Source organism: Macrobrachium rosenbergii, unplaced genomic scaffold (genome assembly GCF_040412425.1).
Source record: "Macrobrachium rosenbergii isolate ZJJX-2024 unplaced genomic scaffold, ASM4041242v1 60, whole genome shotgun sequence".
In the NCBI taxonomy this organism is placed as follows: Eukaryota; Metazoa; Arthropoda; class Malacostraca; order Decapoda; family Palaemonidae; genus Macrobrachium; species Macrobrachium rosenbergii.
Window position 1 is genome coordinate 1,205,637 of NW_027100732.1, and position 12,892 is coordinate 1,218,528.

The window sequence follows — 12,892 nt, forward strand, 5'->3', positions numbered from 1 at the left end:
ATTTTAGGGGTCCATGTGGTGCCCTAATTTGTTGTCAGCCCCTTACCTGTGCTGTGCCATCAGGATGAGAGACAGGTAAGTCGAATCTCTCTCTCTCTCTCTCTCTCTCTCTCTCTCTCTCTCTCTCTCTCTCTCTCTCTCTCTCTCTCTCTTACTGACCTAAAAAGAATTGAGACAGGCGAGATATATATATATATATATATATATTAACCTTGGAAGCAGGTGTTGTAAATCTCTCTCTCTCTCTCTCTCTCTCTCTCTCTCTCTCTCTCTCTCTCTCTCTCTCAGTTACATAAACCATTTTCGTAACTAACAATGAAATGCGATATCATTTACAGGTTTGTCCACCCCTTAAGCCCTAAGGGTAACCCCTTGACTCCTAGCTCCCTAAGGGATGTTTAGTCCCCCCCTTTAAGGGTTGGAGGGGGCGTAGCCTCCCTTTAGGGGTGGGCCAAGTAGGGGTATGGGTTATCAACTGGTTCCTCTATCCGGTTTTTTGGGGGTGGAAGGATCAGGTTGGGTCAGGAACCACTCGTCATGATTCTATATCAGTGGTACTTTTTCGTCGATCGTGGTTGGTGTCCGTGCGCGTCTGTCCGTGCTCTCTCTCTCTCTCTCTCTCTCTCTCTCTCTCTCTCTCTCTCTCTCACTCCACGGCCAGAAAGTGCCGTTGTCACTCAAGTGTTGTCAAGTGTCTCGCGAAGTGACGTCATGTACTATCGGTACTGCTCGTCCGCCCTGATCATGTGAGTGGTGTCGGTGGGCGGTTCGAGATCTCCCTTTTCTCACGACATGGCCGGACCGTCTTGAGTCCTTTTGGGAAGGTCGATTTAGGACCTTGGCGAGTCTGTTGTGCGATACGGAGTGGTTGCTTTGGGGTATGTGGGTGATGAGTGGTTCCTTGGGGTATTGGAGCAGTTCCTTGGGGTATAGGAACAGTTCCTTGGGGTATAGGAGCAGTTCCTTGGAGTAGACAAGTAATCCCTTGGAGTAACTCAGCCCCAAAGGGGATTTGTACACAAATCCTAGCCAATCCAGTCCTGTCCGGTCCCAGCCAATCCTATCCAATCCCAGGCAGAGCAGTTGCATTCCCAAATCCTCTAGAGTGTCTTATACCAATCCTAATCCTTCGGTCAACTTTGCAGTCCTGTCCAATCCTAGTCAGTTGTAGCCAATCCTTGATCCTTCTGTCAACTTTGCAATCCTATCCAATCCTAGCCAATCCAATCCTGCCCTGTCCTATCATATCCTAGTCAATTGTAGCCAATCATATCCGATCCTAGCCAGCCCTGTCCAATCCTAATCAGTTGTAGCCAATCCTAATCAATCCCAGTTAATCCTATCCCATCCTAGCCAGAGCAATCACACCCCGAAACGCTCGAGAGAGTCGCTTCCCAATCCTAATCCTTCCGTCGACCTTGCAGATGCGTATCGAGGGACGGCAGCACCACCAGCAGCGGAGGCGGAGGCGGAAGCGGAGGAGGGCGGACTTCCCGCCCGCGGCTGAGCAGCTCCTCGGCGGATCTCTCCGCGGAGACCAGGAGGCCCACGGTTCTCAGGCCTCCGCGGCAGGTTAGTTCCGGAGCTCGAGTCGTTTGGATCGGACGAGGCCTCGTTGAGGAACGTTCGGGTTGGGGTGACGTATGGGTGATTGCGGCGAGTAGTTTGAAACGATGTCGCTTGACGAGAATATTCTATGATTGCCAAGTTTATTTTCTGATTGACAAGATTATTATCTGATTGCTAAGGTTATTCTTTGATTGCCAAGATAATATTTTGATTGACAAGATTATTGTTTGATTGACAAGATTATTGTTTGATTGACAAGATTATTGTTTGATTGACTAGATCATTGTTTGATTGCCAAGGTTATTTTCTGATTGACAAGATTATTCTTTTGTTGGCAAGGTTATTCTCTGATTGAGAAGGTTATTCTTTAATTGCTAAGCTAATTTTCTAATTGACAAGATTATTTTCTGATTGACAATATTATTTTCTGATGACAAGATTATTCTTTGGTTGACAAGATTATTCCATGATTGCCAAATTATTCTTTGATTGACAAGATTAATATCTAATTGACAAGCTTATTCTTTGATTGCCAAAGTTATACCTTGAGAAGATTATTTCTTGAATCACACACGATCGATTAATGTTAGCAGCTCCAGACGAAACAACTTGACCAGATTACCGCTCGACTGACGCACGATCGATTGATTAAAGCGAGTATTTTGAAACGGCTTCCCTCGACGGGAATGTCGTTTGGTTGACGTACGATCGATCGCTAACGACTGGACTTGCCGCGAATATTAACGACTGACGTGCGATTGATTAAAGCAGGCGATTTAAACCTACCTAACTCGACGAAGATTATTATTGTTATTATAACCACCACAGGGCGGCCTAACGGAGATGGACGGGGGCAGCGTGGGGCCCTGCGGCACCCCGACGGGAGTGGGAGGGGGCGGAGGCGTCTTCGTCGACCGCACGGCCTACCACTACATGTGCCAGGACGTGACGTCCCTGAAGACGATGCTGCTCCGCCTGAGGAGGGTCCTGCAGGTTGCGGACACCATCAACCCCTTCGACGTCAACTTGAGGGTGAGGGAGTTGGGGTCGTCGATGTCGGTTTTAAGGGAGTCTGAGGTTGTTGATGTATTATTATTATTAATATTATTCAGAAGATGAAGAACCCTATTCACCCCCGACGACTTCCGACATTCCAGAACTCGTTGTACCTGAGTCTAGCCGGCAGCGACTCGACGGTGACCTCCCCGGGGGGCATCAACGGGGAGAAGGACTCGGGGGCGCCCTCCCTCAACGAGCTGTCGCAGGAGAACGTGGACCTCCGCAGACAGGTGAGGCTCGGTACCTCCTTCAGGTGCCTGCCGGAGGCGAGATGCTTCGGTGAAGGTTACGTTAGGCTGTCGGATTACAGTTCGCCCGCTGTCGGCTTAGAGTCGCCTGCTTGTCTGTGCTGTTTTCGTGCGTGCTTGAGTGTGTGCGTGTGTCTCGACGATGTCGTGTGTATGTGCGTGTCTGCTTTCTTGAACGGTGTCGTTTGTGTGCGTGATTTTCGGATGTTTTTTCCGTGATTCTTCATCATGCAAAAATATATAGGGCGCTGAAATATCTTCTCTCTCTCTCTCTCTCTCTCTCTCTCTCTCTCTCCTAAAACCATTCTATTCCTCTTGTTACTTATACCTTTCAGACCATTCTATTCCTCCTGTTACACCTTTCAAACCTTTCCATTCCTCCTGTTACACCTTTCAAACCTTTCTGTTCCTCCTGTTACACCTTTCAAACCTTTCCGTTCCTCCTGTTACACCTTTCAAACCTTTCCGTTCCTCCTGTTACACCTTTCAAACCTTTCCATTCCTCTCTTTTTACTTGTCAGTGCTGAATGACATTGTAGGGTCCAGCTTGGATCGACCTTTGGCCTGAATTTAATATTCTAATTCCAATTCCTATTTGCATGATTGACGGAATAGGGTGCATTCCTTATGCTTCAGAGTGACGGCAGGAATAGGGTGTATTCCTTATGCTTTAGAATGACAGCAGGAATAGGGTGTATTCTGTAAGCTTCAGAGTGATGGCTGGAATAGGGTGTACGCCGTATGCTTGAGAATGACGACTAATCCGTTCCGGAAGAAGCGTCGAGATTCGATTGAGTCGAATTCCGAATCAATTTCCTCCGGAAGAGGTAACTGAAAATGGATTCATCCATTCCTGACCACCAGTCATTACCCCAACCTTGCCTTTTTATACAAAACGTTACACATTTTACAATTTGATAAGTCCAGAGTCGAGTAACTTAGCGTTTCAGAGACACTTTTTACATTTTTAAACAAACGCTTTCAAATACGGGTGGGGAGGGCGCCGCCGACGACGGCTGACTGAAACACATTCCTATTCCCAGGTGGTGCTACTCCAACAACAGCTGCAGGAGAGGGACCGAACCATTCGCCTCCTGCAACAGCAGCTGGCGCAGAATCTGGAACAGCAGCAGCAGCAACAGCAGACGGTGGGATCCACCCCGAGTTCCACCGAGAGCTCCGTCAGCAGCGCGGAGGCTGCGTCCGTCAACAGCAGCAACAGCGGCTGCGGCATGGTCAACGCGGCGACCCAGACCGAGCGGTCGTCCAGGCCGACCACCCTGAGGGGGTCGAGCCTGTCGAGAACCGGGTCCACGGACGACGGTTTTGGGCCGACTGTCAGGTAGGGGTCTAAGTGCCACTTTACTTTGGTGTGTTTTAAAGTTTTTTTTTTTTTGAGTTTTTGAGTTTTCTTTCGTCACGGACAGCAGGCGACGGTAACGCAGGGCGAGACGACGAAGCTCGGTTGATGTCGTGCGACGTGTTGCAGATTTGCGTTCGAATTCATTAGTTTTTTTATGGTTTTTTCCCAGCTCTTGCGTCTAAAATCCTACACCTAACGTCTTGTCACATTAACGGTAACCGCGTTACGTGCGAGCGTGGTTCGTATCGTTACGCGAATCATGCACGAATGTGTTTCAGATTCACATTTTCATGTCTCGCGTTTCGTAATAGTTTTTCAAATGTTTTTCCCCAGCTCTTGCGTCCAAAGTCTTACACCTAACATCTTGTATTGTTAATAATCCTTTAATGACATTACGTATCGGCGTGATTCGTATAATTACACGAATCGCACGCACTAATAGACGATCCTGTACGTCCCGGACGAAGCTGGAATTCGTGCAACATCGTACGAACTCACAAACCCCAAAGTTCCCTAAAATAATCACAGTTGACGAGTTTCGTTGTCTCTCCCTCTCGGTACTGTCGCCTGTTTGATTATTATTATTATTATTACTATTATTATTATTATTATTATTATTATTATTATTATTATTATTATTATTAAGGATTTGTTTCCATCATAACTTTTGACTTAGAATTAGAAGTGGAAAAAATGTCCTCAGTTAGAACTAGATATACATACATCTCTCACTTTTGACTTAGAAGTGTTACTTAGACTTATTCATTATTATATAAGAATACTTTACGCCACCAAAGCTTCTCGTTTATAGAACTTAGAGTGCACCCACACACACTCGGCATATTCTCTCTCTCTCTCTCTCTCTCTCTCTCTCTCTCTCTCTCTCTCTCTCTCTCTCTTGCTCTTTCTCTCGCTCTCTATCTCTCTCTCTCTCTCTCTCTCTTGCTATCTCGCTACCTGTCTCTCTCTCTCTCTCTCTCTCTCCCAACCCGCCCCAACCCCAAATGAGACTGAAAAAGAGACTGACCTCCCACCCCGAAGCTGGCACTGGCATAGACGCGGTAGCCCCACCTGCCAACGTGTCTTCTGTTGCCAACATCGACAGCGACAGCCGCCGCAATGCCCCCGGGAAGACGCCGGAGCCGGTGCCGACATCCGTTTGTCGACGGCGTTGGTGACGACGCTTCTGTGCCTCTCCTTAATCTTCTTCTTCTTCCTCCTCCTGTTGCTCGTGGTGCTGTGACTTCGTGTGGTTGTTTCCTGCTCCTCCTCCTCAACCTCCTCCTCCTCCTCCTCCTCCTCCTCGTCGAACCTCCTCAAAGATCTCTTTCTCTTCCTTCCGCTTGGCTCCTTGTGAGGACGAGGTCTCGTCTTCTCGATCGACCTCCGTACGTCTCACGTCCGACCTCCGTCTTCTTTCTGCCCTCCCTCCCTCGTTCCTTCCCTTCCGCTCTTTCTCGCCCTCTCCGTTGCCCCTCCGTCCGTCTCTTCGAATCTCGAGTCTCCTCGTTCTCTCGTCTCCTCGTTCTTTACCCTCCTCGTAATCCCGTGATTCTTGGGCGTGTCGCCTTTTCGTAAATACTTCACCTGCCGTCTCTCCGTCATCTCGTGTCTACTCCCCCCTGCCGCTGCCTCGCACTCTTTCGCTCCTCTCTCTCGCACCTCTTTCTCTCCCTCATACTCTTTCGCTCTCTCTCTCGCTCCCTCTCTCTCTCTCTCTCTCTCTCACTTTCCACTGTTTTTATACCATGATTGATCCAGGCGTTTTTTTACACTTCATTCAAGTAGCAACGTATACTTACATTTCTCAAGTGTCTTGTCGAGTACGGCGAGCCGAGAGGGCCGTTCGACGCGGTCGCGTGTCTCTACCTCTATATCTCTCTTTGCAACCCTCCTCCCCCCCCGAAGAAGTCCCCCACACACTTTACGCTGGTTTGTAACGGCAAAATTATCATCAAACTTTTTTTTTTTTTTTTTATCACGGCTTTGGAATTTAGCAGCACTCGCTCTCGCTATCACTGGCCCACCCACCCACCCACCCTGACCCCACGCCTAAATTACTCTCACCCCTGCTGCTGCCGCTACCGCCGCCCCGTCGAACGGCCCTCTCCTCGTCCGCTCGAGCAGAATCGACCGTGGATCTGAAAGACCGGGTCGATTCGCGGTAGAGAGAATGACAGGTCTAAGTTTCATTTTTTGTCGTTTTGTCTCACGCAAGCTTCCGGTTGGGCAAGGTACAGTGTCCCAGAGTTCTTGACATAGTTTTAGGCTCCCTGACTCTCTGCTCGGTCCTGGCGCTCGTCACGGTGCCTCCTACCTATCCCAACCTACACCTCCTGCATTTCGCTGTGCACCAGTGAATGGACGGCGTAGCAATTTTATCTTTCCTTTTTCCCCCCTTTTACGGAATGTTCCGCTGTGTATTTTTAAGTGTGTTCGGAGCAGTGGTTCTCAAACTTGGGGTAACGAGGGACTTTCTAAATGTTATTTTCTATTGGTTACCGAAGAAGTAAGAGGAACGATGCCTCAATTTTAATTTTTTGTCAGCGGAATCATGTCTAAAGTCTAAATTCTTCGAAGAAATTAAAGGAACGATGCCTCAATTTTAATTTTTTGTCAACGGAATCACGTCTAAAGTCTAAATTCTTCGAAGAAATTAAAGGAACAATGCCTTAATTTTAAATTTTTGTCAACAGAATCACGTCTGAAGTCTAAATTCCTCATTTTTGAAGACTTGAGTCAAAGTAAAATGAATTCGTCACATAGAAATTGCATCAGAAATGAAACGTTCCGTTATTTTTCGTTCCTTTATATCATAACTTCACGAAATTTGAGAGCCACTGACTTAGAGGAATGTCCATTTGTGTTTTTTAATATTTTTATATATATTTTTCGTACTTTTGAGAGGCTTTGGAATGTTCCAGGTGATAAACTGGAACTTTCCAGCAATAAGCCGCCCCCGTTTTGTCATGGAATGTTCCGCAATGTTGAGATTTTTTGTTTTTATGTATTTTTCCAAATTTTGAGAGACACTTTTGTTACTGTGTTCAACGTTCCGTGAGAATGATTTATTGTTATGTGTATTTTTCCAACTCTTTAGAATTTTTCTGTCACTCCTCTGAATGTTCCGTGAGAATGACACTTAATATATTTATTTAGCTTTTTCGCATTCAGGCGTTCAGCACGAAAAGGACCTCTCGGCCCGAATTTTGAAAGTGGCATATATCGCCTGATCGGCTTTAAAACAATCCCCCTTTTTTCCCGAAAAAAGGGGGTTTGGGTTGAACTATCATTTTTTTATGCATAGTATTCTATTCCTGATTGCAAATACTTTGTATCATTCAGAATTCAACTTTGTATATTGAAAAATAAAAAAATTAGAACAGTTCGACTTTCCCAAACTTTGATGGCTCGTAACTCCAACATTTTTTTGGGGGGGTGAGAGCCCCTCGAATGCTGAACGCCTCAGTTTTTTTATTACTTTATTAAATAAAGTCAGGAACACCCTCAATTTTTATCAATTTCTGCAAGAATCATGTTTTTTAATGTATTTTTCTAAATTTGACAATGTTTTTCACTTTACAGAATCAAGTAATGAAAAAATTGACGTTTTGCTTTTTATAAAACGAATTTTTAGTAATTTTATTAAACTTTATTGAATAAAGTATTGAAAAAAATAATATTCCATTTTTTTATAAAGCTATTTAATGAGTTTTTCGTTACTTTACAGAAAGAAGTAATTGTAATCTTTAGAAGACTTTATTGGATAAAGTAATATAAAAAAAACTGCTACTCTGTTCCCGCTAGTTCTTGCGTACGAGAAAATATCTCGGCTACTTGCCTAATAGGTTGCTGGACCTTTCCTAGAGCATGACCCCCCACAGGGGCTTTATCCCGGTATATACCCTCCACCTTTGCAGAGGCCTCTGTGGATGATCGTAAAAACATAAAAGATTTAATATCATATAAAGATAATGACCCCCAAGAAATATTAGTCCTAGATAATGACCCCCAATATATATCAGTCCTAGATAACGACCCCCGAACTCTGTCGGGGGTCACTATCTAGGGAAGATCCAGGTTGCTTTTACGTCCAACAGGACAGGTTTTGTTTTCGTCGTACTTTGAACTGTTAAATATGTCGTTTTTGTTATTTAATTGCATATTCCAGTAGAACCGCTTTTTGTCTTTAGAAAATATATCTTTTGACAGTTTTTATTTATGAAAGACAACTTCTTTTTAGAAGTTCTAGAAGAAAACTTCCTCGACAAGTCCTCTGTATGGTAGTTTTGAAGTTACGTATGTTTTTTGATGGCTCGGAACGTCCATCTTCCTGCGTTCGAACGGCCTGCCTGGGAATTATGGGTAATATTTTCCAGTGTTTTAAGATATGATGTCATCACCTCGTGACCTGTGTTGACATAAGAAGATAGTTATCTAACTCGGTCACTAGTCCGCTGTCTGAGGTCACGGATAAATGGAAGACACGCCTTTGACTCGCGTTGTTTTAAAAGTTTCTCAGTACAAGTGCAATACCTCCATTATTGGAACGCATAGGAGGATTCCCCGAAAAAGCTAAATTAAGCAGATACTTGACGCCCCTCTAAAAACGCCTACGTCTGCATGTTTTGACGGTTCGAACGCTAAAAAAACCCTCTAAAAATGCTTGTACTTGAGTATTTTAATAGTTCAAACACCAATAAAAACTCTAAAAATAAATATTCCTGAGTATTTTAATCATTTTATCACAAAAAATGCATATAGTCGCGAAAATGATATGAAAATACAGTAATTAGTGAATATTTCTCTATGGAAAATAATGCGAATTTTCCGCGAACGTGTACGTACGGTCCCCAGAAAAATCCGCGGATAGTTAAAGCCGCGAATCCGAGGAGATCCACTGTACGTACCCTGGTATTCTATCTCTCAGTTGCTCGATTTCAAAAATGTTGCAGTTTACCATTTCAGGGCAGTATAATAGTGAATATTTCTCTATGAATAGTCTGCACATCAGTACTGTATTCTAGGATGATAAATCCTGCAGTACTGTACTGACATTACATCGTACTGTTCTTCAGTAGATGTGAAGAGTACAGTAACCAACTCGAACAATTCTGTAATGATTTCAAATAGTTTAGGGATTCGTTTAGCGACGCAAACTTAAAAAAAACTTGTACGCGCAGCCTTTAACGTACAGTTGGCAGGTGTGAAGATTCGTTTTGCAAAACGATACAATTCTTAGGTTTTCTGGAGAAAATGGGACACCGACTTATTCTGACGAGCGCCTGAATTATAAACGGAAGACTCGGCTTCGTGGAAAAACTTCGCAAAACTCCGAAACAAACTTCCTCGGGAGTTATTTGAGGCTCAAAGTTGCTTTTGCGTCGAGGACTGACCTTAAATTTAGCATTATTCAGTACGTAATTCTCAGAGGTTATCCGTTCGACAGCTGGAAGGTGGATGGACGTCTTAGTATATGCCTTTGGCCCGTAGATAATATTTTTTTCTTTATATCAATTTTGTACGAACGGTGTGTGCATATGCGTGCGAGTGGAGCATGGTACGTTAAGCCGGATTCACCCCCTTTGCAACGTGACTCGTGACTTTGCAGACCGTGCACGAATCACTTGGCTTGTAGGTTGGCGGGAGTAGAGAACACAGTCATTCGCAGCTGACATTTTTAATTTGCACGTCCTGCCGTTAATGATAATGGAGATTATTCCGCATAGCATACGCTCCCTCCAACTGCTTGTGGCGTACGGTAATCCCTCTGGTCTCGCGAGCGGGGATTCCTTTCGTCTGCGTCAATTAGCGATCGTAGCTGGATTTATTGAAATGGAATCTCCTTCAAAATGTGCCTAGCTGTCAAACTTCTCCAAAGTTCTGGAGGTCCTTTATTCCTCACACTGCTGGACTGTGGAATTGGAACTTCAGAAGTTCAAGCAAAGGTGCAGTGCATTGCTACCCTAATGCTATTCTCCTCTTGAATTTCAAGTCAGTGGCGCCTTTGGTGGACTTGTTCCATATGAATAGGTTTCATCTTCTGGACAATAATGATGCGTGCCTACGAATCCCGCGAATGTTTCGCCATTCGTGGAATTACCCCGTCAGCGTGGGTGATCCCCACTGCTTCGTACATTGTACGTGCAGCGTTAGGATTTTGTTTTTCGAGGACGATTCAATAAATGAGTCGTAGGTTCGTACATTGGGAAAAATACATAAAAATTACAAAATTCTTTTCAATTTGACATTTTGGAATAATTTGACAGACTTCAGTTTGTTCACGTGTTGTCTCTTTGGTGTAAAATGTATTATTAAAAAAAAGTTAACGAATTAACGAATAGATAAAAGTGTATTGACATGCAAGGAGAATAATATTGCACCTTTGCTTGAACTTCCGAAGTTCCGACTGCACGAATACGTCCAGAGAACGAAGGGCCGACTGCTCACCGAGCGTACGTTTGCACGAACATGTTTGTCGAAGGCTTACCGCTCACGAAACCAGACGGATTGCCGTACGGAACTCTGCCGATTAGTTTGTCCGTCTGAGTAGATTGTTTTACGTGTGTGTCGAGCTGAATGTACGGCGTACAGCTGACTGGCAGCAGTACGGAGTCACGCAGCATTTTTATATAAAAGATTAGAAATATTTCTTCAGATTTACTGGATAATCAGTTGGCGATGTCCGCAGTTAGTGACTGATGTACGTACTCGGTTGATAGTTGTGGTACGTATGCAATTAGCGGTGGTACGCACCCTCGGCGCACCTTATTCGATGAGGGTGTATCCTGGTCCTCTGATCATGCATTAACTTCGGGGCGGCGTACGCCCTGCCAGTCCGCTGCATGCCGTGATCGTACGCCGTGCCAGACTGGAGGCGTGAGCGAGAGAGGCCGTACGTGCTGTGCGTACGGACGTGAGCGCATTGCATCTTAACCCGCAGACGATTTTTGTTTCCTTTCGCAGTTTGTTGCATTCGGGCAGGCTTGTCGGCCTGCGACATATTGAGACACCACAATGTCATATATATATATTTTGCAAAATGTCATTTTTTAGATGTTTGACTCAATATAATGTTTATATATATATCTATTTTGCAAAGGCCGCTGCTCTTCAGTCATCCGCAAACTGTTGCGTCTTGTTCCTTTTGTAATAAACTGAAATAAAACTCTGGAAAAACACTCGACTCCCTGATTTTTAATTCGTGTCTAATACCTGCACCTTGTTTTTCCCCTCTTTTTCATGCCAGCAGGTACACGTGGTAAGTTGCTCGCACGAAAGTTGCGGTAGCTCTCAAGTTACTCTTCTTAGGTGTTAAGTTGTGGCGTAGACGCTCGTCTGCCTCCGAAAACTTGTCGGAACGGAAGTTACGTCAAGTTGGTAACTGTTCGTAGGCATTAAGTTGTGCCATAGACACTTTTCCCTGAAACACTTGTTGGTACAAAAGTTGTGTTAAGTTGGTAACTTCATAGGCATTAAGTTGTGCCATAGACACTTTTCCTTGAAACACTTGTTGGTACAAAAGTTATGTTAAGTTGGTAACTTCATAGGCATTAAGTTGTGCCATAGACACTTTTCCCTGAAACACTTGTTGGTACAAAAGTTGTGTTAAGTTGGTAACTTCATAGGCATTAAGTTGTGCCATAGACACTTTCCCCTGAAACACTTGTTGGTACAAAAGTTATGTTAAGTTGGTAACTGTTCGTAGGCATTAAGTTGTGCCATAGACACTTTTCCTTGAAACACTTGTAGGTACAAAAGTTACGTTAAGTTGGTAGCTGTTCGTAGGCATTAAAGTTGTCCCGTTATGTGGCCTAACACTTTCCCCTGAAAGACTTGTCGGTACAAAAGTTACGTTAAGTTGTAACTGTTCGTAGGCATTAAGTTGTCCCGTTAAGTGGCCCAGACACCTTTCCTACCCAAAAACACTTGTTGGAACGAGGGTTACGTTAAGTTGTAACTGTTCGTAGGCATTAAGTTGTCTTGGTAAGTGGCCCAGACACTTTCCTACCCCAAAAACACTTGTCGGAATGAAAGTTACGTTAAGTTGTCCCATTAAGTGGCTTAGACACTTGAATCAACTGTAAGATATCTGTACGCAATTTCCTCGGAGATGAATGTTGGCTATTTTTATATATATCAAATATTTTATCAATATTTTTCTCACATGTAAAATTATTAATCAATATTTATGTTTTTTATACAAATTGTTAATCAATATTTTTATTTCTTTTTCTCGTATATAAAATATTTGATCAATATTTTTATATTTCTCTCATAAATAAAATATTCCACTAATGTTTTTCTCTTATAAAATATTGATCAATATTTTGATATATTTCTCTCATAAATAAAATATTCCACCAATGTTTTTCTCTTATATATAAAATATTGATCAATATTTTGATATATTTCTCTCATAAATAAAATATTCCACCAATGTTTTTCTCTTATATATAAAATATTTGATCAATATTTTGATATATTTCTCTCATAAATAAAATATTCCACCAATGTTTTTCTCTTATATATTAAATATTTTATCAAATATTTTTCTATTTCTCTCATAAATAAAATATTCCACCAATGTTTTTCTCTTATATATAAAATATTTGATCAATATTTTTATATTTCTCATGAATAAAATATTCCA

General features: G+C 43.3%; 1 protein-coding gene across 14 annotated transcripts in view; it reads left to right on the forward strand.

Moving 5' to 3' along the window:
- Nucleotides 1-12,892, forward strand: part of LOC136838284 (serine-rich adhesin for platelets) — a 53,995-nt gene that overhangs the window by 36,563 nt on the left and 4,540 nt on the right. For 10 of the 14 annotated variants that reach the window (XM_067103149.1, XM_067103150.1, XM_067103153.1 and 7 more), the window contains 5 exons: nt 1,425-1,572; nt 2,398-2,601; nt 2,727-2,858; nt 3,920-4,218; nt 6,458-11,500. In XM_067103149.1, the coding sequence (XP_066959250.1) occupies nt 1,425-1,572; nt 2,398-2,601; nt 2,727-2,858; nt 3,920-4,218; nt 6,458-6,599 (925 nt within the window). In that variant the 3' untranslated portion in view covers nt 6,600-11,500. The remainder of the gene's footprint in view (nt 1-1,424; nt 1,573-2,397; nt 2,602-2,726; nt 2,859-3,919; nt 4,219-6,457; nt 11,501-12,892) is intronic. The other 4 variants (XM_067103155.1, XM_067103146.1, XM_067103145.1 and 1 more) reach the window with 1 other exon arrangement.